Source organism: Protopterus annectens, chromosome 5.part0, assembly GCF_019279795.1.
Source record: "Protopterus annectens isolate FY-2018-M chromosome 5.part0, PAN1.0, whole genome shotgun sequence".
NCBI classification, from domain to species: domain Eukaryota; kingdom Metazoa; phylum Chordata; order Ceratodontiformes; family Protopteridae; genus Protopterus; species Protopterus annectens.
Genome location: NC_056735.1, coordinates 1,179,410,330 through 1,179,437,683, shown reverse-complemented (window position 1 = coordinate 1,179,437,683; position 27,354 = coordinate 1,179,410,330). Strand labels below are relative to the sequence as shown.

At 39.8% G+C, this 27,354-nt stretch overlaps 1 protein-coding gene across 18 annotated transcripts in view; it reads left to right on the top strand.

Moving 5' to 3' along the window:
• The window catches only part of KIF1A (kinesin family member 1A), a 2,189,582-nt gene that overhangs the window by 1,697,532 nt on the left and 464,696 nt on the right, over positions 1 to 27,354 (top strand). For all 18 annotated transcript variants that reach the window (XM_044071047.1, XM_044071036.1, XM_044071035.1 and 15 more), the window contains one exon: positions 19,271 to 19,361. In XM_044071047.1, coding sequence (XP_043926982.1) covers positions 19,271 to 19,361 — 91 coding nt within the window. The remainder of the gene's footprint in view (positions 1 to 19,270; positions 19,362 to 27,354) is intronic.

Below are 27,354 nucleotides of genomic sequence, written 5' to 3'. Positions count from 1 at the left end.
CAAATTAAATAATAATATGATCAACCTTGGTGACTTTCCTTTAATAAAAGACTACTGTCTATGGGATATCCACAAACATAAAGCTCTTTCACCATTAGAATTAAGAGACACCTTAAAAGTATCTAAGAAATACATTATAATCCTGCGTCAAATCAAGGAGTTTATTACATCTTGAATTCAAGACCTCATGATTCCTGACCATGATCTCACACAGGTTTCTAATCTGATTCAGGTCTTATCAGACAATAAGAATATGCTCTCACTCTCTCGTAAACTTGTAGATACAATCAAGTTTCAAGATAAGTTGGTATATGCTAAATTCTGGGATCAACAGATGAACAAAAAGTTTCAGCTATTAAATCTACCCTCATATTTTTCCCTTTCAAAAAGCTCATCTATACTCAGTTCATTATCAACAACTTATACTACGCTCCTAGTCATTTAAACAACTTTAATCCTAACATATCACCTGCCTGTCCCTGCTGTTCCTTCCCCCAGGCCGATATCTTACATATAATTTGGTTCTTCCGCTACTCCCACAGTATTTGCTGCTCTCTAAAGGTGAGACTTGAAAAGATGGGTTACCAGAAATCAACTCTCTCTTGGGAAATGGCTGTATTACACATTACTAACCTTGAATTTTCAAAATTAAGATTCCACATCCTAATTACATTGTGTCTTCTATATCTCCAAAAATTGGTTAGACTGCTCTAAATTGACTTGGGAGGGGTTTAGAAATCATGGTTGTCAAATACACTACTTCACATCAGCTCAGTATTGCCAATACACATAAGCGCACATGCTTTCGAAAATTTTGGGAGGTCATTTTTGAACGTTTAGCTGATAACTATCAAAATACTGGACGACACACTATTACTGCTTGCTCTGCTTTCACATACCCCTTCCTCTCCTCACCTAAACACAACTGTTTCTTTAAATTCTCCTCATTTTTGAGGCTCAAGACAACTGAACAGGGTTGATTTAGGTACTTAATTGAGGCTTATATACTTTATATGGGCAAAATAACTTACCACCTGCATACTGTCTTTCTTTCCCTTAATATGATTATCCTCATGTTTTGAAATATCCTCTGTCAGCACTACTGTATATAGTGTAGATAGTTATTATTATTCAATGATACCTGCTGTTTTAATGTATGTTTGTAACCACAATTGTCTTTGTATTGTGTTATCTCTTATAGCAAAATCAATAAAAATTATATTTGAAAAAAAAATAACCCTGGATGGTACTGAACATGCCCTGGCAGAGTTCCTCAGGGCCTGACAATAACCCTGGTTGGTACTGAGTATACCCTCATACCCTCCTCGAACTGTATGACCAACCTTTAACTATAGGCTTTGTCTCTGAGGTTTGGTGTCTCACACTGGTGATGCTTTTCCACAACAGAAGTCCTGCCAGTAAGAATCATAGACTTATCAGCCTAATGACTCAAAGATATGAAGTGCATTATAACTGACATTATAAACTGTGATATCAAAAATTTCATTAGACTTGAGCCACAGCATTTTTGTTTTGTCAACGGAAGATCCTGCCTAATGAATTTGGTTAACTTCTTTTGAGAGGGTTACACAGGCAGTCAACAGTGATCATACTGTGATGGTGCTAACAGCATATCTTGACCTGGCCAAGGCATTTGACACCATATCCCAGCCTACTGTAACTCTGCTAACAGCATACCTTGACCTGGCCAAGGCTTTTGGCACAATAACCCATGCTACTGTAATGGTGCTCACAGCATATTTTGACCTGGCCAAGGCCTTTGGCACCGTAACTCATGCTACTGTAATGGTGCTAACAGCATATCAAATGTTAAATAAATAAAATAAAATAAATATCTTGACCTGGCCAAGGCAATTGACACCATAGCCCATGCTACCATAACTGTTCTAACAGCATATCTTGACCTGGCCAAGGCATTTGACACCATAACCCATGCTAGCACTATAGGCAAGGTTAATATTTTAAAAACAGATCTCTATGAGGTAAGATGGATAGCAAACTGGCTAAAAGACAGAACCCACATAGTGTGAGTGTTAGGTGCAGTGCCTCATCAGAAACTATGAAAGTGACCAGTGATGTCTCCAAGGGCTCAGTGTTAGAACCCCTCTTTTTCAGCATTTAGTTTTCTGATCTCCAGTCAAGAAACTGAGATATGTGGCTAACTAAGATTGCAGATGACTGCAAACTGGGAGTTATTATCAAGTGCCCCTCTGATACCCAAACCCTTCTAGAGAAGCTCATACACATAAATAACTGATACTGAAATGAGCTCAAATTAAATACAAGAAAAGTGCAAGACTGGTGAATTTGTGGACAACCCCTCACCTCAGCATACATCACAGTCCATACCCCACTTCAGAATGAAAAATGTTAGGGATCTTGGATCATTGGTTGATAAATCCCTTTCTTTCAATTATAATCTAGCAACAGTAGTCAGAATATCTTTTTACTTATCATAGCTACTTGCCAAGGGAGCCCCGGTGGTGCAGCGGTAGCATTGACGCCTCACAGCAAAAGGTTCTCCCGTTCAGTTCTCGGCTGGAGTGCCTTCTGTGTGGAGTTTGCATGTCCTCCCCGCGGTCGAGTGGTGTTCAAAAGACATGCGAGAATGAGCATGCCTTCATTGAAGGTTGGGCGTCGAGCTGGCACCTCGGCATCGTGAAAATCTACTGCCAATCATTAGCAGACCGGAGTTCCGCTGTGGTGACCCCTAACCGGGAAAAGACGAAGGAAGGAAGCTACTTGCCAAGGGAATATATCCAGATCTATTGATTAGGCCAATTATTGAGCATAATGTTCCTTCAGGATGTACCTCACTAGACATATCAAACAACTAGAAAAAACCCAGAGGTTCCTAGCTAAGAAGATCATGACCTTAAAGATCCTGATCTACCAAGAAAGGTTGGAAGCACTGTCCCTTTATCCAGCATAATATTGCCTTCAGTGTCAGTGACTGAGTTGTCCTGGATTGTTTCTTCACAAAAGGAACTTAATTCAGTCAGTGCTCACCTGCCTAACTGCACCGAATAAAGGAATACTCCAGAATAAATTGTTTCCAGGGTTCTTTCTTTCTTTGACCAAACCTAACCTGCTGGAAAATTCTCTAGCAAGTAACTTTGCTCCGTAGTGGCTGGACAAGAAGAAGACATTTGCTTCACCACAGAAGCTAACGTGGCACCAATAACTAGAACTGCACAAAAGAAAAGAGTTGTGCTGTGATACTTCTAATCCAAAACTTGAATGGTTCCCATGATCTTTACAATTTTTAGCTTCACTTTTTAACTAACGTATTCAACAAAATTCCATTCAAGAAATATTCTGCTTCATAAAAATTCTCAAGCATTTTATTCTTTATAACATTTTTGCATATTCTTTTATTTCCTTCTATGAGATTACCGTATATGATTTTTCTGTGATATGTTTATACAAAAAGTTTCCTTTTTCATTAATTTCATTAATTTTCATCTTTCATAATTGTATTCTTTCATATTCTTTTCTTTCAGTCTTTTCTTGTTTACCACTTATTTCCCTTCTTCATACTTTACATGTAGTATTTACAGCATCATTTGCAACTCTCTCACTCTTACCTTCTCTACTACACAAAAAATGCATAAATGCTAAGAATGCAACAGGATTTTTTTAGATTAAAACTTGTTTTTTTTTCTTTTTTATGTATCACTTCTCTTTTACTGGATTCAGTCTTGATCCCCAAATAAAGTTAAAACATCTTTCTAATATGTCTTTTTTCATTTTATCTGGAAATATACACCCCACTAGATAAGCTAGTTTTCCTATCTATGTCTTTAGCATATACACTTTTTTCTTGAATGATAGAATAAAATGTCTCCAGCATAATAACATTTTTAAATTTCTTGTAGCATTGCTTTCCACTGTTCTATTCCACATTTTCAGACTCTCCAAATTTCACATTTAATACATTTATTTTCTTCCTAATATAATGTATTATTCTTATTTTCTTAGTTAAACCAAACAATTTGCTTTTTGCCTTACTTGTATGTAGCCCAGCATTCTTTAATAATTCATCTACTTGTGCTACCATTTCATTTATCCATATCTTATTTTTAGCCACAAACAATAAATCATCTCCACATGACAGATAAATTGGTATTATAATGCCTTTTTCCATTTCTGTTTTGCCTGTTTCATTTTATTAGTTAAGGGATATCTGTGTAGTTCCTGTTCTAATTTTTACCTTTCCTCCCATCCATCCCCATACCATAACTTTCACACATGATATTTCATAGCATATTTTATAACATTCAAAAGTTTTTCCTCCTGTCCTAAAGGTTGATAGAATTTTCCACATTTCCTCATGAGTAACATTATCAAGTCTTTACCATTTCATATCACTAGTCTTGCTTCATTTTCTTTCAAAATCTTTTAACATTTCTGTTACCTCTCTCCCATTAATTCTAAAATCTCTTTCTCCTACAATTTCATGCAAAACCTCCTTCATTATTTTTGTATTATTCTCATAAATATTTTGTAGTCTGTAGTTCCCATTATTATTGCTCTCCAGTTGGTTATATTCTTTTATCTTTTTCCACATAAATTTAATTACTCCACTGCAAAATCCATTCATTTGCTATTCATTTCTATATCCAGTCATTTAATATTTTACAGAACATAAATGAATCATTTCTGTTCGTCTCTTTATTAATATTCAGAATGAAATCCATGTTTTCCTGGTATTGATTCTTCCCTTCCTCCTTTTATTATTGTTTCCATTTCTCTCATAGTACTCTTTGTGGTATTCTTAATGTTTTCAGATTTTGTTTTCCAATCCATACTTTTTGCTTGTACTTCTTCCTTTCACATATTCTACTACAAACGTTTCCACAATTTCTGTTATTTCTCTTGGCTTGGATATAATATTTCTTTCTTTCTAAAATATTGCATCCATTCTTCCTTCTCTTGTTTTTACCTCTTTTCCCAAGAATGCTGAAACTTCCTCTTTTTCCATTAAAAAAATCTTTGCCCAAGGAACAAAATTATAACATTTCTCTATTTTTGCATACAACTGCTATTTTTTCTCTCGTTCTGTCATTACATTGTTGCAGTTCTTTTACATGTATTTTTATAATGTCATTATATATTATCCCATTCCCTTGCTTCATTTTTTTATACAATCAAAATTATTTTGTTGCATTTTTCTTTCTAAGCCTTCCACCTGTCTGTCCAGTTTTCATCATGTACTCTCGTTGTCATATGCGGGTCCAATAAAATCTTATGCTGTTTTAATCTCATCTGTTTTATTGATCACTCCATCAGTCTTCTTATTCCTTTCCCTTTTTTTATTACTTCTCTATCATTTTTAATTGTAGCTCATATCCCTACATGATCTGAAAACCAGCTATTTCTACCACTCCTGTTATTTTGTTCATATCTTTTGAGTGCAACACATAATCTATTTCAGTAATAAAAGTCCTGCTTGTATGTGTGTGTGTGTGTGTGTGTGTGTGTGTGTGTGTGTGTGTGTGTGTGTGTGTGTGTGTGTGTGTGTGTGTGTGTGTATATGTGTGTGACTGTCTGTTCTCTATTTTTTCTGTTTTCAACCCTCATTGTCTTATAACTTCTCTTATTACTTTAATATTGTCTTATTTTCCCCTTTCCATCCTCAAATTATGTTAAACTCTCCCACTGTAATAATTGTCATATTTAATAGGACAAAATGTATAAGTCCCACAAACATCCTGTTCTTCCCTGTCATATTGCTGCATCATAAACTAGGACTATCCTTACACATCTTTCCATTTTCCTTATATCAAACAGTGCTAGTCTTTCAAGTACCACTCCGGCTGCATCTAATATCACTGTCTCTTCACTTACAAAATGATATTCCTGAACATATATCATTCCCCACTGACCATACAAACTTGTTTACCCCATATTGACTCAATTTGTTTTGCTTTCTTTGTTCCTTCACACTTCTCATATCTAACAAACATGCATAACCTCCATATTTATTTTTATACCCTTCAGTCACTAACACACCTCTAATATAACTGTAAATGCTGTTTACATTCAGTGCTAATATTTCTAAATTGTCCCTTTTCTTCATGTGTGTCGTTCCCATTTTCCACATTTATTTTCCCCTTCTCTATAACCCCCTCAACCTATCTATCCCCATTCTCTTTTTGTACTTTCCCTTATTTACTTTCTCTTGCTGCATATCTGTTTTTATCTTACATTGTAATCCTTTCTCTTTGTAAAACATTGCCTGCGTTATTCTCATCGTTCTTCTCCATTTAAGTTATATATTTTTTTCGGTTATCTCTCCATAATAACTTTCTCCACTAGTATCTTATGTTATATTATTGTTAGATTTTCCTACGTATTCTTTTCTCCTTCTAACCTTTTATTTTCTAGTATAGGACAGTCAAACCAAGATTATCAAAATTCTTTGCATTTCTACTCTTAGGCTTAAATTGTTTGTAATATGTTGTCTTTCCCCACATGGAGTGTAACTTCTTTTATTACAATATTGCATCACTTTGGCTCATGTCTCCTGTATTCAAATGAGACACTGAGGCTCGGTAAGCATTCAAATCATTTACACATCAGACTTGTACATCTGTTTCATACTGATTGACTTGTCACTTCTAACACACACATGTGCTTCTCCATTCAAGCTTACATTCACACTGACTGACTACACAAAATGGCACTGATCTCACAAGCGCTCAGTAACTTATATGCACACACTGTCTAGCTACAGTGGCTGACTAGGTTCAATATACACACTGATCTACATCCTCCCTCTTTAATTTTGTTTGACATTACAAAATCAAACAAAAAAGGCATATTTAAGAGCTGCACATTATTTCAACATTTCAGCAAAACAAAACATAACTGATTTCAAGTCCAAGTTGCTGCGTATTTAGGACTGGGTTTGCAAATTCTACCCGATCTAGCTACATTGAAATTCTGACTGGGTTTAGCAACAGGAATACTGTCTGGGGATTCATTCACTGCTGGATCATCTGGGTTTACATCAAAGCTGTTTGAAGAAAGCACACTATCCTTTTGAATTCGAACAGTTGATGAGTCACTCTGGAAATTAGAGTCACTGGCACAGGCAATCTACTGTGACATTGGTTCTGAGACAGGTAACACATATTTATGATTCCTTCAGTAATCCATTCCTTCAGATTGTATGATGTAAGATGTTTCCTCACAAATGTCCTTCACGATTCCTATATGATCATAACCTTTGGATGTTTCCATTCTCACAACTTCTCCTTGTAACAATAGTCAAAGAGATTTACTGGTCTTATCATAGTACAACTTTTGTGACTGATGTTTTCTCGAAAGTTGAGGCTTGATCGCTCTGTTGTTCTTTACGTTTGGTACTAACAATTGTTTGCTGATCTGAAGAGTTGTTCGTGTTTGTCTGGACATCGACCTTTGCACAGGTGAACCAAGTAAGTTTTCTCAAGGAATGTTTCTGAGATTTAGCAAGTTAAGGAAACATCAGTACCATCTCTCTTGGATTTCTCCAACAAATACCTTGCACTATGAACTGCACGTTCAGCTAAACCATTGGTTCATGGATACTCAGGACTTCTGGTAACATGAACAAAGTCCCACATCTCATCAAATCTCTTGAGCTGCTGACTAGTAAACTGTGCACCATTGTCAGACATGACTTTGTGCGGACTACCATGGACAGAAAAATGTCTCTTCAATTTTGTAATGACTGTGCTGGATGTCAAGTTAGGAAGCAGGTTGGTTTCAAACCAATACTAACGCCAAGTAATGCTGACCATTCCATTCAAAAATATCTACAGCAACCGTCAACCATAGTAAGTCGGGAATTTGGTGTAACTGAAATGGTTCTTTTTGCTGATGTGGTTTGATACTGCTGCAAATTGAACAAGCTAGAGTTTCCTTCTCTGTATCGTTGGACATAGAAGACCAAAATGCATGCCTCTTGCCCTTCTTTTGGTTAAATCAGTACCCAGGTGACCATGATGCAAAATTGTGATACATTCTTCTTATAATGCTTTAGGAATTACCGCTTTTGGCCCTTTCATGATGATTCCATCTTCCATCACGATGAGCTCATCTCTGTAAGCAAAACACTGCAGAATGTCAAGCGGTAAACCGGTTTGTCATGTTGGCCATCCTTGCCTGATAATGTGTTTCACCTTCTGGAGAACTGGGTCTGAAGCTCTGTGATTTCCTAGTTCATCAGGCAGTCATGATGAAAAATTTCTGACTTCCATGACTTCAAAGTCTGCTGTTTCATTCTCATGCTGCTCTGTCGTTTGTCTGGGTGCATGTGACAAAGCATCAGCAAAGTACAAGTATTTTCCCTTTTTATAAACAGTATTGAAATTGTACTTTTGCAATTTTAACACCATGCATTGCAATTGAGCTGGGGCTGTATGTATTCGCTTTTTCAAAATTGTCACTGGTGGTTAGTGATCACTCTCTATACGGATAAGTCTGCCATAAATATAATAATTGAACTTTGAACATGTGAACACTACTGCTAAATGTTCTATCTCTGTTTGTGCATAATGCATCTCTGTTTGAGTTAAAGTTCTTGACACATAGTCTGCTGGTAAGCCTTCTTGAAGACATGCTGTGCCAAGGCCATACCTTGTAGAATCATAAGAAAGAGTTACAGGTTTGTGAACATTATAAAATCTCAATGTGGGTGGGCTGGCAATTTTCTTCTTCAGAATATCAACTACTCGTTGGTGTTATTCCACCCAGTACCAGTTTACATTTTTGATATTCAACTCACATAATGGTGAGAAAGCTCACTCGAGTCTGGGATAAACTTTCCTAAATAGTTGACCATACCTCAAAAACATTGTAAAGATGTGACATTCTCTGGAACTGGCATTTCAACAATTGCTGTTTACTTAGAAGGATCTGGTTGTAAGCCAGAACTGGTAAACAAATGTCCCACATAAGTAACTTCTTTCAGTTTGAATTTACATTTCTGAGGATTCAGTTTGAGATTTACTTCACTTGCATGCTCTAGAACGTTTCTGAGATTTCTAACGTGCCCGTCTTAACCATTGCCTCCAACAATAATGTCATCTACTGTAGTTGCACTCGGATAACCAGAAAAAAATTTGTCCCATGGCACATTGAAATACCTTACTGGCAGAATTAATTCTAAATGGTGTTCTAAAAAATCTGTGTCTACCAAATGGTGTACTGAATGGGGTTAACAATGAAGATTTGCAATCCATTGAAATTTGCCAAAGGGAACTTTTTGCATCTAAGACTGAAAAAACAGTGGAATTTAACATGAGAGTGGCTGCCTCTTCTACTGTACACATTGGATGAGGATGCTTAAGTGCTTTGTTTAAATCTCTTGAATGAACACATATTTGAATATCTTCTGAGCTTTTTTTATGAGCTACAACCATGGAGGATACCCATTCAATCAGTTCTTCTACGAGTAAGGACACCTAAATTCACCATTTTGTCTAGTTGTGCTTTTACTTTACTTTGCATTGCCACTGGAATCTTCATGCTGGTCTAACAACTGAGCTTACTTGATGATTTAACTTCATGGAATATGTGACTGGAAGTCTACCAAGCTCATCTTTGAAAATATCAGCATATTCACTAAAAATATTCTGAGTGAAACTGTCATTGTTATTCAGACTTATATGGTGGACCTCTTTATTAAATGAAGTCAGTCCAATTCTCAGACTGTCTTTGAGGCCTAGCAGTGACTGCATGTGTCTTTTGACTATGTAAAACTGCAAGTCATAGCTTTTTCCAGCAGAATGGCATGAAAGAACTAATGCACCATCAATTTGAATCTCTTCACCAGCAACCAGTTTTGCACACTTTGCTGAATCAAGTTTCTCACCAGCTTTTACTTTAGCAAACACCATCTCCCATTAACTTTTACAGTAAAAAATATTTCACTCTTTGCTGACAACTGGTAGTCCACTGTATTAACTGTTTCATCAATCACAGAGACACCATCAACATAGAAAGTTTGCTCACAGTTCTAGGAGTTTGCTACAGTCTCTATTAGATCTACTTGCTTCTTTGGATACTCTCTTTTAACATAAGTCTGCAACACTTTAGACTTGCAAAGTCTTTTGAAATGATTCCATTTTTTACATGTGTGACATTGCTGACCAAAAGCTAAATTGTTTAGGTTCATGATTGCCTCCATAGTTACGACAGTTAACAATGAGGTTGGGTATGGCACTGCTTCTCAGTTTATATTTCTTTTTCATCTTAACTTTCTGCTGTACACTATCAACATTTGCACTAGCAGATGCTGCAAACATGCTTTTCTCTTTCGTAAGCATAGTCGTATGCTTTTTGTAATCTCACGTACTTGACAAATCTCAATGGCTTTGCTCAATGTTAATTCACTATCTCGAAGCAAAATCTTCCTCACTGCATCATTATCAATATCACATACAAGATGGTCTTTAATCAACTCATCTCATAGATCACCAAGTCTGCATGTTTTTCCTTTATTTCTTAAGTCGGTAGTATATGCTGCAATAGTTTCACTAGGCTTTTGGCTTCTTGTGTAAAATGTGTGCCTTTCCATTGTAATATTTGTTTGAGGGTTACACATTTCTCTAAATTTATGTTTTAAACAATCAAGGTCTTCTCACGTTTCAACCTGTATCACAATATGGTGGTTCTCCTCCTCCCCTGCATACATGGCTGATATATAAACAAACAAATGTTCCCACTCAGTGGCCTCGGAGCCAGCTAAATTGAGAAGTATAAATGCTCTTGTATGTGTGTCTTTATCAGAAAATGCAGCCTATATGAAAATATCATATTCTTGCTCAAACACTTGCCAGTTATCAACAATATTATTATCAAACACCAGTGGTTCAGGTCTGCAAAGTCACTCTGCCATAACAACAAATTTCTTTTAAATAATAAGTATAGACCTGGTACTTGTATTTTTGTTGAAGCGCACAACAATTTCTCCAAAAATGCTTTACTTTAACACTGCAAATACTTCGAACACTCTGGAAACTATGAAAAGTCTTAGTTACTGTAAAAAAGTCGGATATTGTGGAAAAATTTGGACATTTAAGCCTTTTTGAATATTTTAAACACTTCAAGGATTGTTTCAAACACTTTAAATATAATGCTGCTGTCTCAGGTATTTTGAACATCTCGGAAATTATTTTGAATGCTTTGAATGCTATGCCACGTTTGTTGACTGAAAATCATTTGAAATGAGTTTAAAGTAACTTTGAATAACCACTGACCTGTTTGCAAGTTCACTCCTGGATATTACTCCACTTCTAACTGCATGCCTCATGGTTTGCAAGCTGCTTCAACTTCAGATTCCATTTTGACATTATGCCACATGTCTTGTAAATTCAAATGAGCCACTGAGGCTAGGTATGAGTTTAAGTAATCTATCATACATACACACATCAGGAGCTGTAACTTGTACATTTACTTAGTATTTCATATGCTTACTGACTGATTGTTACTTCTAGCACACACACATGTGCATCTCCATTCAAGCTTACATTTACACTGACTGGCTACACAAAATGGCACTGATCTCGCATGTGCTAATTAACTTATAAATACGTCCTGACTCCTGTCTAGCTACTGTTGCTGTCTAGGTTCAATATATACACTGATCTACACGTATCTTTCATTTCCACAAAAAATGCTTTAGATTGACCCCAATACCTCACTGTTCCCTGTTTCACATTCACAATTACCATACTTTAAAGATTGTGTATTTTTCTGTCATAGATATTCAGTGTCACCCATACCTCCCTTCCCACCCCACCCCCTGTCTAAATATTTCTTTCATCATACATTCTTTTAATCTCATGCACTTTATTAGAAACAGAAAGAAAAAAAGCTCTTCAAATCAAGTTCCTCTGTCAGATATTCTGAGTTGTACATTTATTTCCTTCCTTAATTATAGTCTCAGGTTCTGAGGTTGTCAGTGACATTTGCACCATGCCTACTGCACAGGGTAAACACCCTACAAATAAAACTACTTATGCTGATGCACTTACAGGTAACCTTCATAAAGCCCTAAGACCTCCTGCAAATGATAATAAAAATCAGAATCCTCAGCTGGCATGAAAACTCTCCATTAAAACACAATGCACAGCTACACATAGTAACACTGTATCCAGTGCCTGTACTGCTAAACCCTTAAGGCAAACCAGTGTACGACCAAATTTCCTGGTCATTGGTCATTCTATAGTAAGGCACACTGATGCCTCTGTCACCAGACTGAGTGGAGAGAGTCACAGTTAACTGCCCTTCCAGAGCTAGGATCCATCAAGTCACACATGGACTCATGTCAGTGAACTGCAAGTACCATTATGAATCTGTCATAGTTCATGTGGGTGTCAATGACCTGAGATGTATCTTTCTTGATTACATGAAGCAAGACATGATCGAGTTCACTTATTACGTGTTTCAGGTAGGTATGAGCCTTGCATTGAGTAGCATACACTGTCTCCAAAAATGATGCCATGTTACAACATAAAATGATTGATTTTAACAATTAGCTTACCATCTGATGTCAGTCCAAGGGGGTACAACATTTGATGGCCTTGGAGGACTTGGTTGACAGACCATGCTGCTTTGCCAGGGATGGTCTGCACTTATTCTGAAAAGGAATATCTGAAGGTCTACTGCTCAATGCTAGAAGTCATAACAAGAAACTACACTCCCTGCAAGCCTTCCTCTCCCTGCAGACTGTAGATATCTGTGTAGTAATGGAGACTTGGTTTAAAGTCACAGAGAGTACACCACCAGTGAAAGGTTATAATGCCCGTCACACCTTTAGACCAGCTACTGCACAGGGGTGGAGGACTCTTATTCTATACTAAAAACAGCCTCACATCCAGACTAGTTACAGAGTATGACCCACTGGAACTCATATATGTGCAGCTCACCATAATCAGGATCCTGTACCCTATCCTTGCAACCTGTAGGTCCCCCCTCCATGTCCCAGGAAACTCATACTGCATATCTGAATGTACTAGAGTCCCTCAACCTAATACAATCTTCATGGGGGATCTCAACTACCCCTCTGTAGACTAGGAATCTTACACCTCTTCTAATGCACAAGCTTGGTGATTCTTAAACTTTGTTAATACCAACATCCTGAATAGTTAGTCCATTCTCCTACAAAGCTTACAATCATCTTTGACCTTGTACTCACAAACATGAGGAAGCAATGTTCCTCCCCAAGTAAAATGTCTTTACTCATCAGATTGGACCATAAGGCAGCACTGCTTGAAGTGAAAATGAATTCTATTTACCCAGTGAAACCAAAAACCTTTAGGAACTATTCCAAAGCTAACCTCTCTCTACTAAGCAACCTATTGTCTAAATTCCAAGCACCCCCAAACTCAGTAAACACCATAACATATGGTGAGCTACTTACAAAATCCCCACTCATATTAATAATAAGATAAACTCAAAAGAAAAGCCACCCTGGTGGAATCATAGTATCAGTACATTATACAATAAAAGAAAGAAAATCTTGGCCAAGCATAGGAGGAACAAAGTCCAACATATTAAAAAACCCTGACCAATCTAAACAGGCAGCTAAGAGCTCAAAGGCTAAATGTGAAGAAAAAATAGTTTCTCAGGCTAAGGACAACTACAAAGGTCACTACAGCTATGTCTGTAGCCTCAAGGGAAATATGCAACAATGCACAGAACTTATTGTAAATGGCATCACCCATAGTGAACCAGAGGCCATTGCTAACCTTTTGGCTGACAGATTCAGCTCAAATCCCCCCTATCCCCACCCCCTAATCACCCAAAGGAAATACCACATACCACAATCCCCCACCTGTTACTAGGAAACAGGTCTTCAATGCACTTTCCAAGGCCAAAAACACTGCATCGGTGGGACCTGATAACATGAAACATGACCTCCCTGGTCCACTTGAATTAGTTTTTAACTGCAGCCTACAGTCAGGTTTTGTGCACAAGGAATGGAAGGTGGCTACAGTCATTCCCCTGCCCAAAGGTGGTCCAACCACAGAGCCAGGTAACTACAGGCCCATAAGTCCTACCAACCTCATATGTAAGACCATGGAAAGAGTCATCATGGACATGATAAATGAGGATATAGGTAACCTGCAAATGCTGGACTCATCACTGTTTGGCTTTGTTAAAGGAAGACCACTCCTATTAAATCTGGTGGACTTCTTTCAGATGGTCACCAAAGAATTGATGACGGCAAGCCTGTGCACACACCTTACCTCAACCTGGCCAAGGCTTTTGATACAATACCCCACTCAGGCATTATAGACAAGCTCACGAAATTAGGTTTAAACCCTTTTATTACCCACTAGTTAGTCAGCTGACTCACTGATAGGATCCGGAAGGTCAAAATAGGTGAGGCTACTTCCACAGACAGGTCAGTCATTAGTGAAGTCCTCCAGGGCTTGGTACTGGCCTGCTCCTTTTTGGTATCTATTTCTCTAAAGTGAAAGCAAACACTGGAGGTTTATGGGTGACTAAGTTGGCATATGATTGTAGGCTGGGGGTTATAATCGACTCCCTTGCAGACATTAGTTTTCTTCAAGAATGCCTACATCTGATTAACAAATGGTGCAAAAGACATGGTCTTAAACTCAATGCTAAGAAATGCATAATTGCACCCTTTGGGAAATCAGTCATCCAGGCTAATTTCCATGTTGATAATACACCCCAAACAGTCGATCCACTGATCAGGGTTCTGGGTACTCCTTACCCTCAACCACCAGATGGCCACAGCAGTGAGGAAATCCTTTTATGCTGCACAACATATAGGTAAGGGCATGGAATCTAGAGCCAAAGAGGTCATTATCCTATTATATTCTGCCCTTATTAGAACAATCATGCATTCCAATGCTCCCTTAAGAATGTACTTGACCAGGCATATGCAGCAACTAGAGTAACTTCAGAGATTCCTTACAAAAGGATACAAGGTATAACAAACCTACCTTACACAGAGCACCTTGAAGCCCTTTCCCTCTACGCAGTCTCCTATAGATTGCTGAGCAGAGATCCATGCCTGCCTTACAAGGCATCCACAAACCCCACACTTATGAATCTCCTGCATATTCTTAAGTTAAACTGTATGAGAAATACAATGTCTAAGGACCTGAATTTTGTCTGTGAGTTAAAAAGAACATGTTGGAGAGAAAGATATGTGTCCCAGGGAATGCTCCTCCTGTGGAACAGGCTTCCCATCCATGGGAAGCTAAGTTCATCTATTACCCAATTTAAGTGCAACCTAGACCAGTGGATGGGGAAAAAGGAAATTTATACCAGGCCTTGCACCTGCGTTCTTTACGAACAGAGACTGTTTATAAATGCCTGGTGCTCAATGTTCTATTTGGATATAGGATGTCCTTATTATTTTGGGAAAACTTAGCTAGGCTTAGAAAGTCCCCCTGAGTCATTAACCTAGTAAAAAGGTATGCATCTATGAATCTATAACAAATATTTTCTAGTGTAAAAATTACTCTTGATTTGTGGTCTGTAGACATTAATTTAGCTATAGCTAAACTTAAATATTTCATAAGAATAAAAGCTGATCTTCTCAGCTAAGGGGGCTAGAATATTCTTTAACCATGCATTAGAACTACATGGCACATAACCTGCTCTACATTGTGTCCATAATTTATTTAAGATATTTAAATCTACAGTGGAAATTGTGACACCTCAACAGTGTGAAGAAATTAGTTCTTTCTTTTAAGAGGATATTGTGCCACTTTTTTTGAACTAGATCACATCTTTAATAAGAAAAAAATATGCAACCATAAATAAATTTACTGTAAGATGGTCATGACTGCCTCTTCTTTTAACCTATCAGAACTTTGAAAATACTTATATTGTTATCTCATCTTTCTGTCTAACAGGTCTGCTGATAAACTAGTTAATTTGCTTTAACAGTTAAAGCCTATATCCAGTGTTATAATGCTTGTAACTTCAGACTGAATCTTTCTCACGGTGTGTCATAGTGCCACGTTGTACAGGATTTCACTCGTGTCTTTCGCTGTACTGTGGAATGATATTGGTAAAAAGAATTAAAACTGTTATAGAAATCTCTTGAATAAGACCTCAAGAAAGATGACACTGACACCTGGGTCAATACATTTTAACAGCTTATTCATTACATTTACTGAGTGTTTTGCGGAAGAACTAGCATGTTTGATATGCACATATATGAATTTCCTTACTTTGTAAATCTATAATGTGACATAATGAGCTGTTACAAAATATTGTGTTGTGAGACTTGTTCTTCTGCATATAAACTCTATGTTAGAAGTGAATATAAATCTCTGTTTAAATTCTGAAACAAAATGGGCAGTGACTACTTCTGTTTAATTCTGTTATGATACATTAATTCTCATATAGCCAGAAAATGCTTATAACATTTAATAATTTCCTTGAATTCACAGATTTCTGTTCACCAGCTTTTCAGACCTGTTTGTGTAAATAGCATTTGCAGTGTATGTGAGAAATGCACTTTTTATGAATTTACATTTGGAAAATACTAGCTATGTTTTCTAAAAACACTGTCACTAAAGTTTAATAGGACATTTGCACAAAGCTCTGTCTCTAATTAATATTATGAAACAGATGATGCCAGTGTGCGCAGTCCTTGCAGCATCCCATCTCTCTCCCTTTCTAGAGTGCGCTGTTGTGGTGGATACAACAGGTGAACCTCAGTCAAAAGTGCACCATAAGTTAGGTCTAGACACTCAAATTCAGAAAGAGTCTCATGAGACACATCCTGGGGAATCAACATAAGGGGATCTAAACATCCAAGTGTTCTGGGAGAAATTCCTTAAGAAAGAACACCAGCATAAAGAAAATGTAAAAGTTATGTACTCACCATAACTCTGCATCTGTGTTGTCTGTTTTGTCCTTCCTCAACTGATGGGTCTCAAATCCGACCTTGGATCTGGCTTCGGCCAACTCATTAGACTTGGGCTGTGTAGCTAACCAGTTATGTGTCAAAGGACACCCAACCAGTAATATATACCGAAACAAGATATACATGAGCTACAGCATAAACAGAGGAGGAAGAGAAGGAGAATGGAGGCCTTGCAGCAAGACTGACAGCAAATACCGTTCAGGGCGTACTAGGAGTTTATAAGGATAGGGAGGGGGCATACCCTTCAGGGCGTACTAGGAGTTTATAAGGATAGGGAGGGGGCATACCCTTCAGGGCGTACTAGGAGTTTATAAGGATAGGGAGGGGGCATACCCTTCAGGGTGTACTAGGAGTTTATAAGGATAGGGAGGGGGCATACCCTTCAGGGCGTACTAGGAGTTTATAAGGATAGGGAGGGGGCATACCCTTCAGGGCGTACTAGGAGTTTATAAGGATAGGGAGGGGGCATACCCTTCAGGGCGTACTAGGAGTTTATAAGGATAGGGAGGGGGCATACCCTTCAGGGCGTACTAGGAGTTTATAAGGATAGGGAGGGCATACCCTTCAGGGCGTACTAGGAGTTTATAAGGATAGGGAGGGGGCATACCCTTCAGGGCGTACTAGGAGTTTATAAGGATAGGGAGGGGGCATACCCTTCAGGGCGTACTAGGAGTTTATAAGGATAGGGAGGGGGCATACCCTTCAGGGCGTACTAGGAGTTTATAAGGATAGGGAGGGGGCATACCCTTCAGGGCGTACTAGGAGTTTATAAGGATAGGGAGGGGGCATACCCTTCAGGGCGTACTAGGAGTTTATAAGGATAGGGAGGGCATACCCTTCAGGGCATACTAGGAGTTTATAAGGATAGGGAGGGGGCATACCCTTCAGGGCGTACTAGGAGTTTATAAGGATAGGGAGGGGGCATACCCTTCAGGGCGTATGTGGAGTTTATAAAGATAGGGAGGGGGCATACCCTTCAGGGCGTACGAGGAGTTTATAAGGATAGGGAGGGGGCATACCCTTCAGGGCGTGCTAGGAGTGTATAAGGAGAGGGAGGGGGCATACCCTTCAGGGCGTACGAGGAGTTTATAAGGATAGGGAGGGGGCATACCCTTCAGGGCGTACGAGGAGTTTATAAGGATAGCGAGGGCATACCCTTCAGGGCGTACGAGGAGTTTATAAGGATAGGGAGGGGGCATACCCTTCAGGGCGTACGAGGAGTTTATAAGGATAGGGAGGGGGCATACCTTCAGGGCGTACTAGGAGTTTATAAGGATAGGGAGGGGCATACCCTTCAGGGCGTACTAGGAGTTTATAAGGATAGGGAGGGGGCATACCCTTCAGGGCGTACTAGGAGTTTATAAGGATAGGGAGGGGGCATACCCTTCAGGGCGTACTAGGAGTTTATAAGGATAGGGAGGGGGCATACCCTTCAGGGCGTACTAGGAGTTTATAAGGATAGGGAGGGGGCATACCCTTCAGGGCGTACTAGGAGTTTATAAGGATAGGGAGGGGGCATACCCTTCAGGGCGTACTAGGAGTTTATAAGGATAGGGAGGGGGCATACCCTTCAGGGCATACTAGGAGTTTATAAGGATAGGGAGGGGGCATACCCTTCAGGGCGTACTAGGAGTTTATAAGGATAGGGAGGGGGCATACCCTTCAGGGCGTACTAGGAGTTTATAAGGATAGGGAGGGGGCATACCCTTCAGGGCATACTAGGAGTTTATAAGGATAGGGAGGGGGCATACCCTTCAGGGCGTACTAGGAGTTTATAAGGATAGGGAGGGGGCATACCCTTCAGGGCGTACTAGGAGTTTATAAGGATAGGTAGGGGGCATACCCTTCAGGGCGTACTAGGAGTTTATAAGGATAGGGAGGGGGCATACCCTTCAGGGCGTACTAGGAGTTTATAAGGATAGGGAGGGGGCTGGAGGGCAGGAGGTTGAGGAGGTCTGAAAACAGGCAACACAGATGCAGAGTTATGGTGAGTACATAACTTTTATATCCGATGTTGTCTTCATCCATTCTTCAACTGATGGGACAGAGTCCCCAGCTACAGAAACCCTGGGTTGTCCTAAAGGAAGGATATTCTGGTAAAGAATTGTGATCATTTAAGAGGCATTGCAATTCCCTGGTACCAGTGTATAGGAGGTTTCATACTGCTTGTTCATACGTGAATTCCTAACCTAACACACCACCTTCTTCTTGTAAAGGCAGATGCATGTGTGTGTGTACCTGTAGGCGTATGTCTTCCAAACTGCCTTTTTACGTACTTGATATAACCATTCAAGTTTTACTACAAGAAAATAACGTGACTATCATTTTAAACAGCTTTATTCATCGTCATGATGAGGCCTTTTCTACAGAACCTCTGAAGAACACTGGAAGAGGACCACCTCTTGGATTCTACCATGTGCAGAATGTAAGAAGATATTTTCAGTTCTTAAACTTATGTCTGATTTAATGTTAGTTCTCATGATGTGAAAGACATATACAAATATGTACACAAACACGTAATCACTGTATCCATCCATGTGTGTGTGTGTGTGTGTGTGTGTGTGTGTGTGTGTGTGTGTGTGTGTGTGTGTGTGTGTGTGTATATAGATAGATTGATAGCTAGATAGATATGGATATACACACACACACACACACACACACACACACACACACACACACATATGATGTTTCAGTTATGCTTATATTCTTACAAATTTCTTGTTAAAGATTTGACTCTCTGTAATTATGATGTGCTTAATGAAAACAGTATTGTACTTATGCTGTTAAACAATCCTTGCCATTTGGTTCAAGTGATGCCTAAAAAGGGTCCTCAGACCCCAGGGCACTTACTCAGTTAACAAACATTAAAATAAATAAAGTAAAATAAAACTGTGAGGTTGCTCTGTTGGTTGACTGAAAATATATTGATGCATTTTTGTCAAATAATAAGGCATTCATATTGCTGCAGTACATTTGGGGTGTGCTAGCTGCAGGCAGAGTGTCTCCCCACAAAAAATATATATTTTCTTGTTTGCAGATGTTTATTGCGTTATCACTATTTTTGTTTTCCAGTCAAGTGTCGTTGGATGACTATTCATTACGAAAATAAACTTCAATGTATCTGTATTTCAGTGCATAGACATATATATGTATACACACACACACACACACACACACACACACACACACACACACACACACACACAGACACACACAGTCACACACACACACACACACACACACACACACACACACACACACACACACACACACACACACACACACACACACACACACACCTACTGCATTGTATGATTGTTTGTGCATTAATTAGTAAAAAATGTTTAGTTAACCTGCTGTTGTGCTCTTTGATAATGAATGCAAATTATTTGTTAGGATTTATATGCTTAGTTGAAGGACCATTCAGCAAATTTGTCACCAGTCGAAACTCAGTGAAATGGCATTCCCTGAAACCTCCAGTCACAAACTCAGCTATTTTATGTGATAGTGACAGTGCACAGTCTCAGTCTTTGAGTTACAAATAACCGACCCGGACCATCCACTGCACTGCAGCATGTTTTTATGTATACCCTGGGCAGATCTCACCAGTGACATCCAAGTGTGGTTCTGGCTGACAGTGATGTAGATCTCCCATACCACCACAGATGTTAATGGAAGGCCCCTAATTTATCTCCACAAGTACTGCAAACAGAACATGGATTCAAGACCAGTGCTTGTTGTAACAAATGTAGGATCTTTACTAGTTTCCACTTACCAGCCAATACCAGAATAGCTGGTCAAGAGGAGAAGGTCAACACTTGCACCACACCACATAGAACACATAGCCCTCCAGAACACACACTGGCAGTGCCTTCACATAAAAACACAAACCACACACCCATCTTCGTGGAGGCTCTCAATAAAAATCTACCCAAACAGCAGAGACCTCCAAGGCAGAAATACACTCGACCACCACAACGCAACACTAATCACGAGACACATAACTCTCCTAAACTGTGTGCCACTCAACCAAAGCCGCTAAGGCAAAACACCATGCCCAACACACTAGTCATAGATGATTTGATAAGGCACACTGATGTCTCACTCACTAGGTTGAATAAGGAGAAAGTAACAGTCAGCTGCCTGTCATGTGCCAGGATCCTCCACATAACGCACGCACTCAGGTCCCTCAAGAACAGGTACAAATATGACTCTGTCATTGTACATGTGGGCGTGAATGACCTGAGACGTATCTCTCTGGACTACATGAAGAGAGACTTGGAGGAGCTCTCAGATTATGTAGCTCAGGCGGGTATGACCCTAGCCCTGAGCAGCATCCTACCATCACCCAGAATGATACCACAGTACAAGCAGAAAATTACTGACTTCAACAATTGGTTAAGTTTCTGGTGTCATTCTAAAGGGATCCAGTATCTGTCTGCCTGGGATGACATGATTCACAGACCTCGATGCTTTGCCAGAGATGGCCTGCATCTGTCACCCCTGGGCTTCTCGATACTGACCAAGGCTCTTGCCACCCCTGTAGTGCCTTTTCTAGGCAGTGTTCCAAAGACCAAATTACCACCATAACAGCTACAAACAAATAGAATCTGAGGGTCATGCTGCTCAGTGCTAGAAGTCTAAATCTCAAAATGCCCTCACTCGAAGAACTCCTTAAAATGGAGGACATCGACATTTGTGCCGTAACAGAGACCTGGTTCAAGGCAGCAGAAAGCAACCCTGCACTACCAGGCTACAACTCATTCCACACCTTTTGGCCCCAGAACTTGGACCGAAGCTCCAAAGGTGGTGGTGTTTCCATATTCATAAAGGATGTGCACACCTCCAGACCAGTAGCCCAACATAATGCATCTGAGATACTTCAGGAACAGCTAATATTGGGTAAGACAGTGATTCAGGTCATAGCCTGCTATAGGTCCCCAAACATGCCTCAAGACTCGCACTCCACATTCCTAAGCACCCTGGAGAATATCAGGGTCCAACCTAACACCCTCATACTGGGCGACTTCAACTACCCCTCCATTAACTGGGAAAGCTACTCATGTACCAATACACTTGCCCAATGTCTCCTAGAATTCATTAATTCCAATGCCATGGACCAGCTCATTCTTACCCCCCACTAGAGGTAGCAATATCCTTGACCTGGTCATTACCAACATGGGCGAACGCTGCTCTACACTAATAGTCAACTCCTACCTGGTTAGATCCCACCACAAACTAATTACCTTAGATATCTACATCCATCCCACCCTCCACCCCACCCCTCGCCCTGCAAAGGAAACCACCATGAAAACCTTCTACAAGGCTAACTTTGGTCTCCTAAAAACAGAAGTGGCTAACTTCATGGCACCTATGCAAATGGAGAATAGTTACATGACCGCCGAATCATACACCAATCCACTGTACGAACACGTACACAAATGCATGGAGCTCACCTTACCCAATAGAACCAAGTCACCCTCCTCCAAAAAAGGAAGCCAATCTGGTGGTCCCCTGCCATAAACAAACTTTGCAACAGAAGGAGGAAAGTGATACAGAATAAGATGAAGTCCCAAGACTGGAAAAACTCCCTTATTAGCGTCAACAAAAAGTTGAGATCCCTCATCAAATCCTCCAAAGCTAGCTATGAAAACAGAATTGCAGCAGATGATAAACACACCCACAAGGCCTTCTATAGTTATGTAAGGAATCTCCACAGCAATACCCAGATTTGCTCTGAGCTACTGCACAACGGTACCTCCTATACCAAGACAACAGATATTACTAATATACTGGCCGACAGATTCAGTGCCAACTCTACCCCTCCCCCCGCAAAGGACCAATCACAATATCAGTAGATTGCCAGGCACCCAATATTACTGCTACACAGGTTAAAACAGCATTGTCCAAGGCCAAGAATACAGCTTCTATGTGTCCTGACAATATCCCTGGCTGTGCTCTACATGAACTACAGAGTGAACTGGCACCACACCTGTGTGCCCTGTTCAATCAGAGCCTCACCTCAGGCTTTGTCTCTACTGAATGGTGCACTGCTACAGTCATCCCTCTCCACAAAGGAGAAGCAACTATAGGCCCTGGGAACTATCGCCCCATTAGCCTGATGAATCTGACATGCAGAGCTATGGAATGCATCATGATGGACAAAATAAACAGGGATATAGGGAATCTCAAAACTGTGGATCTCAGACAGTTTGATTTTGTGAAGGGTAGATTATGCCTGCTCAACTTGGTTGACTTCTTTGAGTCAGTCACCAGAGCTGTGGATGAAGGCAAGGTGGTTCATACAGCCTCCCTTGATCTGACCAAGGCGTTTGATGCCATTGCCCACTCAGGAATCATAGAAAAACTCACTAAGCTAGGTATCAACCCCTATATCACTACGTAGGTTGCAAACTGGGTCACAGATAGAACCCACAGTGTGAAAGTAGCTGACTTCAAGTCAGACTGCTGACCAGTCACAAGTGGAGTCCCACAGGGTTCGGTCCTGGGTCCTGGGTCCTCTCCTGTTTGGTATCTACTGCTCTGAAGTCCAGGCCAACATGAAGGGTCTCTGGCTGACAAAGTTTGCAGATGATTGCAAGCTGGGAGCTATTACTAACTCCCCAAGTGATGTTGACATCCTACAGAAAGGCCTTATTGAGACCAACAACTGGTGTCAGAACCATGGCCTTAAGCTCAATGCCAAAAAATGTGTCGTCATCCCCTTTGGGAAAAACACAGTTCCCATGCATTACCACATCGATCGTAGTCCACCAAACACAGAAGGTGTTATAAGAGGTCTGGGAACACAGATTGACAGCAACCTCTCTTTTGACAACTACATTGCCACTGTGGTCATAAAGTCCTTCTGTGTGGCACATCTCATTACTAAGGGTTTTGCATCCTGGAAGAAAGAGGTCTCCCTCTACTCTTCCTTCATTAGGCCAATCATCGAGTACAATGCCCCATTTGGCATGCACCTCACTAGACACTGCAACAACTGGAGAGGCTGCAAAAGTACTTCACAAAGAGGATCCTAGGACTTAAATACTTGTCCTATATGGACAGACTCAAAAAACTCCAACTATTCTCTGTCTCATATTGCCCACTTAGAGGCAATCTCTGCTTGACTTACAAAGCCATGTCTCACCCAGCTCTGTTAGAAATGCTACATCTAAAGAAATCCAATCCCTCCGCACCACACACTCCAGAGACCTCAACCTCATTACCACAATCAACAGAACATGCTGGATGCACAGGTTCATAACCCAGAGACTGCCCATGCAATGGAACAGACTTCCATACAAGTCAAGCAGAGCACCTCACTGGCCGGTTCAAGAGAAATCTTGATGAGTGGATGGGAAATAGAAAATTCACCCCGGGGATCACTCCAGTAGCTCTACTCGACAGAGGCACTGGGAACTAAGGTTGGATGGCACAATGCCAGGGTAATCCTGTGGGCCAGGCTTGTAAAGGCTCCAGGGCCATTAGCCTAGTACACACCTATGAACCTATGAACAACCAAGTCATGCAAGTCGCACTATGATTACACACATCCATACTCAGACTCAAAGAAATATATATATATATATATATATATATATATATATATATATATATATATACATACACACATATATATATATATATATATATATATATATATATATATATATATATATATATATATATATATATATATATATATATATATGTATATACACACACACACACACACACACACATTTGATTTTATATATATATAGATATGTATTTATATATATATATATATATATATATATATATATATATATATATATGTACGGGTTGACTTTAGATTATCGAGTTGCAAAAAACTCAAAACCCATATGGTTTAGACCATATGATCGAGTTTTTGGAAACTCGAAAGTCTAAAATGAATAAAAAAATAAACACACTAAACATTAAAACAACATTTCTGCAGGGGGCAAGCCCCCCTGCACCCCTCACACCATCTCTTACTTACATATACGAACTCTGAGATCGCACTACAGTGAGGACATGGGAAACTTCCCATTCTGTGCTTCTGCATACAGCGCAGAATGGGAGATTTCACATTTCTTTGCTGTAGTGCGATCTCGGAGTTGGTATATTTAAGTAAGGGGGGGTACAGGGGGGCTTGTCCCCCTACAGAAATATTGTTTTAATGCTTAGTGTTTCCACATATATATGTAAACACACACACACAGACACACATGCACGCATGATCGCGCGCACACACACACACACACACACACACACACACACACACACACTTTTTTTTAAATGACATTTATTGCCTTCCAGCTGACATTGAAAAATCTGTATAATCAAGTCATCTAGAAATAACTCAGTGCTTTTTATTTACCAAAAATTTTAAAACTTGGCACCTCTAAATTCTTTCCTAAACTTCTTAGTCAAGCACAGAACATCATGCAGTTTTACAGAGATTTTCATAATTCAGTGATTTAGTATCTGGCTCTGCATTTCACATTTAGGTTTTTATTTCAGTTTTAAATGTGCATATGTCATTCCTTTGCATAGTCATATGTAGACATACTCTTAGTACTGAGCTAAATGTATTAAACATGTTTCTAACAACCCCATCTCCCACACTAAATAAATATCCTTTCCTTATCCATAACTTAATCACAATTCACCTTAGCTTTACCAAGTCTCCACAATTAATATCCATGTAATCTCATCTTATTTTATGACACACTTTACTTTTAAAGTTAGCTATTAAATTCTTCGCAATTTTCTTTGTCTCTATGTATTTGTACTCTATAATTTATTCAACAGTAATAATACCCCCAGGGTATCAATATCCTTCTTCTTAGAACATGCCATTATGCTGATGCATACTTTCCTTCCTACTCACCCAAGGTCACATCATGGCTTTAATTAAATGTAATGCTTCATTTATGTACCCTGATATGCAATAGACATCTTAACAATATGAATTAGTTATGCTATCTAATACTATTAATGAGACGACAAGTTTTTTATATAGCATTAACATTTAGGCTTACATGCTTGAATATACATGTAAGCTGCGGTGGTACAGCGGTAGCATTGTTGCCTCACAGCAAGAGGTTCTCCTGTTCGTTTCTTGGCTGGAGTGCCTTCTGTGTGGAGACTGCATGTCCTCCCTGTGGTCGAGTGGCCTCCAAAAGACCTGCGTGAATGGGCGTGCCTTCACTGAAGGTTGGGTGTCGGGCTGGCAACTCGGCACCATAAAAAAAATCGATTGCCAATCATTAGCGGACTGGAGTTCCGCTGTGGTGACCACTAACTGGGAAAAGCCGAAAAGGCAAACCAACATATATATATATATATATATATATATATATATATATATATATATATATTCTTCTTCTTTCGGCTGCTCCTGTTAGGGGTCACCACAGCGTATCAACTGTTTCCATTTCTTCCTGTCCTCTGCATCTTGCTCTGTCACACCAACCACCTGCATGTCCTCTCTCACCACATCCATAAACCTTATCTTAGGCCTTCCTCTTTTCCTGTTACCAGGCAGCTTCATCCTTAGCATCTTTTTCCCAATATACTCTACATCCCTCCTCAGCACGTCCAAACCAACGTAATCTTGTCTCTCTGGCTTTGTCTCCAAACCTTCCAACCTGGGCTGACCCTCTAATATATTTATTCCTAATCCTGTCCATCCTCGTCACACCCAGTGCAAATCTTAACCTCTTCAACTCTGCCACGTCTAGCTCTGACTCCTGCCTTTTTGTCAATGCCACTGTCTCCAACCCATATAACATAGCTGGTCTCTGCCCTCTTGTAGACCTTCCCTTTCACTCTTACTGGTACTCGTCTGTCACAAATCACTCCTGACACTCTTCTCCACCCACTCCATCCTGCCTGTACTCTCTTCTTCACCTCTCTTCCACACTCACCATTACTCTGAACTGTTGATCCCAAGTACTTAAACTCATTCACCTTCGCCACCTCTACTCCCTGCATCCTCACCATTCTTGTATCCTCCCTCTCATTCACACACATATATTCTGTTTTAGTCCTGCTGACCTTCATTTCTCTTCTCTCTAGAGCATATCTCCACCTCTCCAGGGTCTCCTCCACCTGTTCCCTACTCTCACTGTGGATCACAATGTCATCTGTAAACATCATAGTCCACAGGGACTCCTGTCCGATCTCATCTGTCAACCTGTCCATCACCATTGCAAATAAGAAAGGGCTCAGAGCTGATCCTTGATGTAATCCCACCTCCACCTTAACCACATCTGTCACTCCCACCACAGACCTCACTGCTGTCACATTACCCTCATACATATCCTGTACCACTCTTACATACTTCTCTGACACTCCTGACTTCCTCATACAGTACCACAACTCCTCTCTAGGCACCCTGTCATATG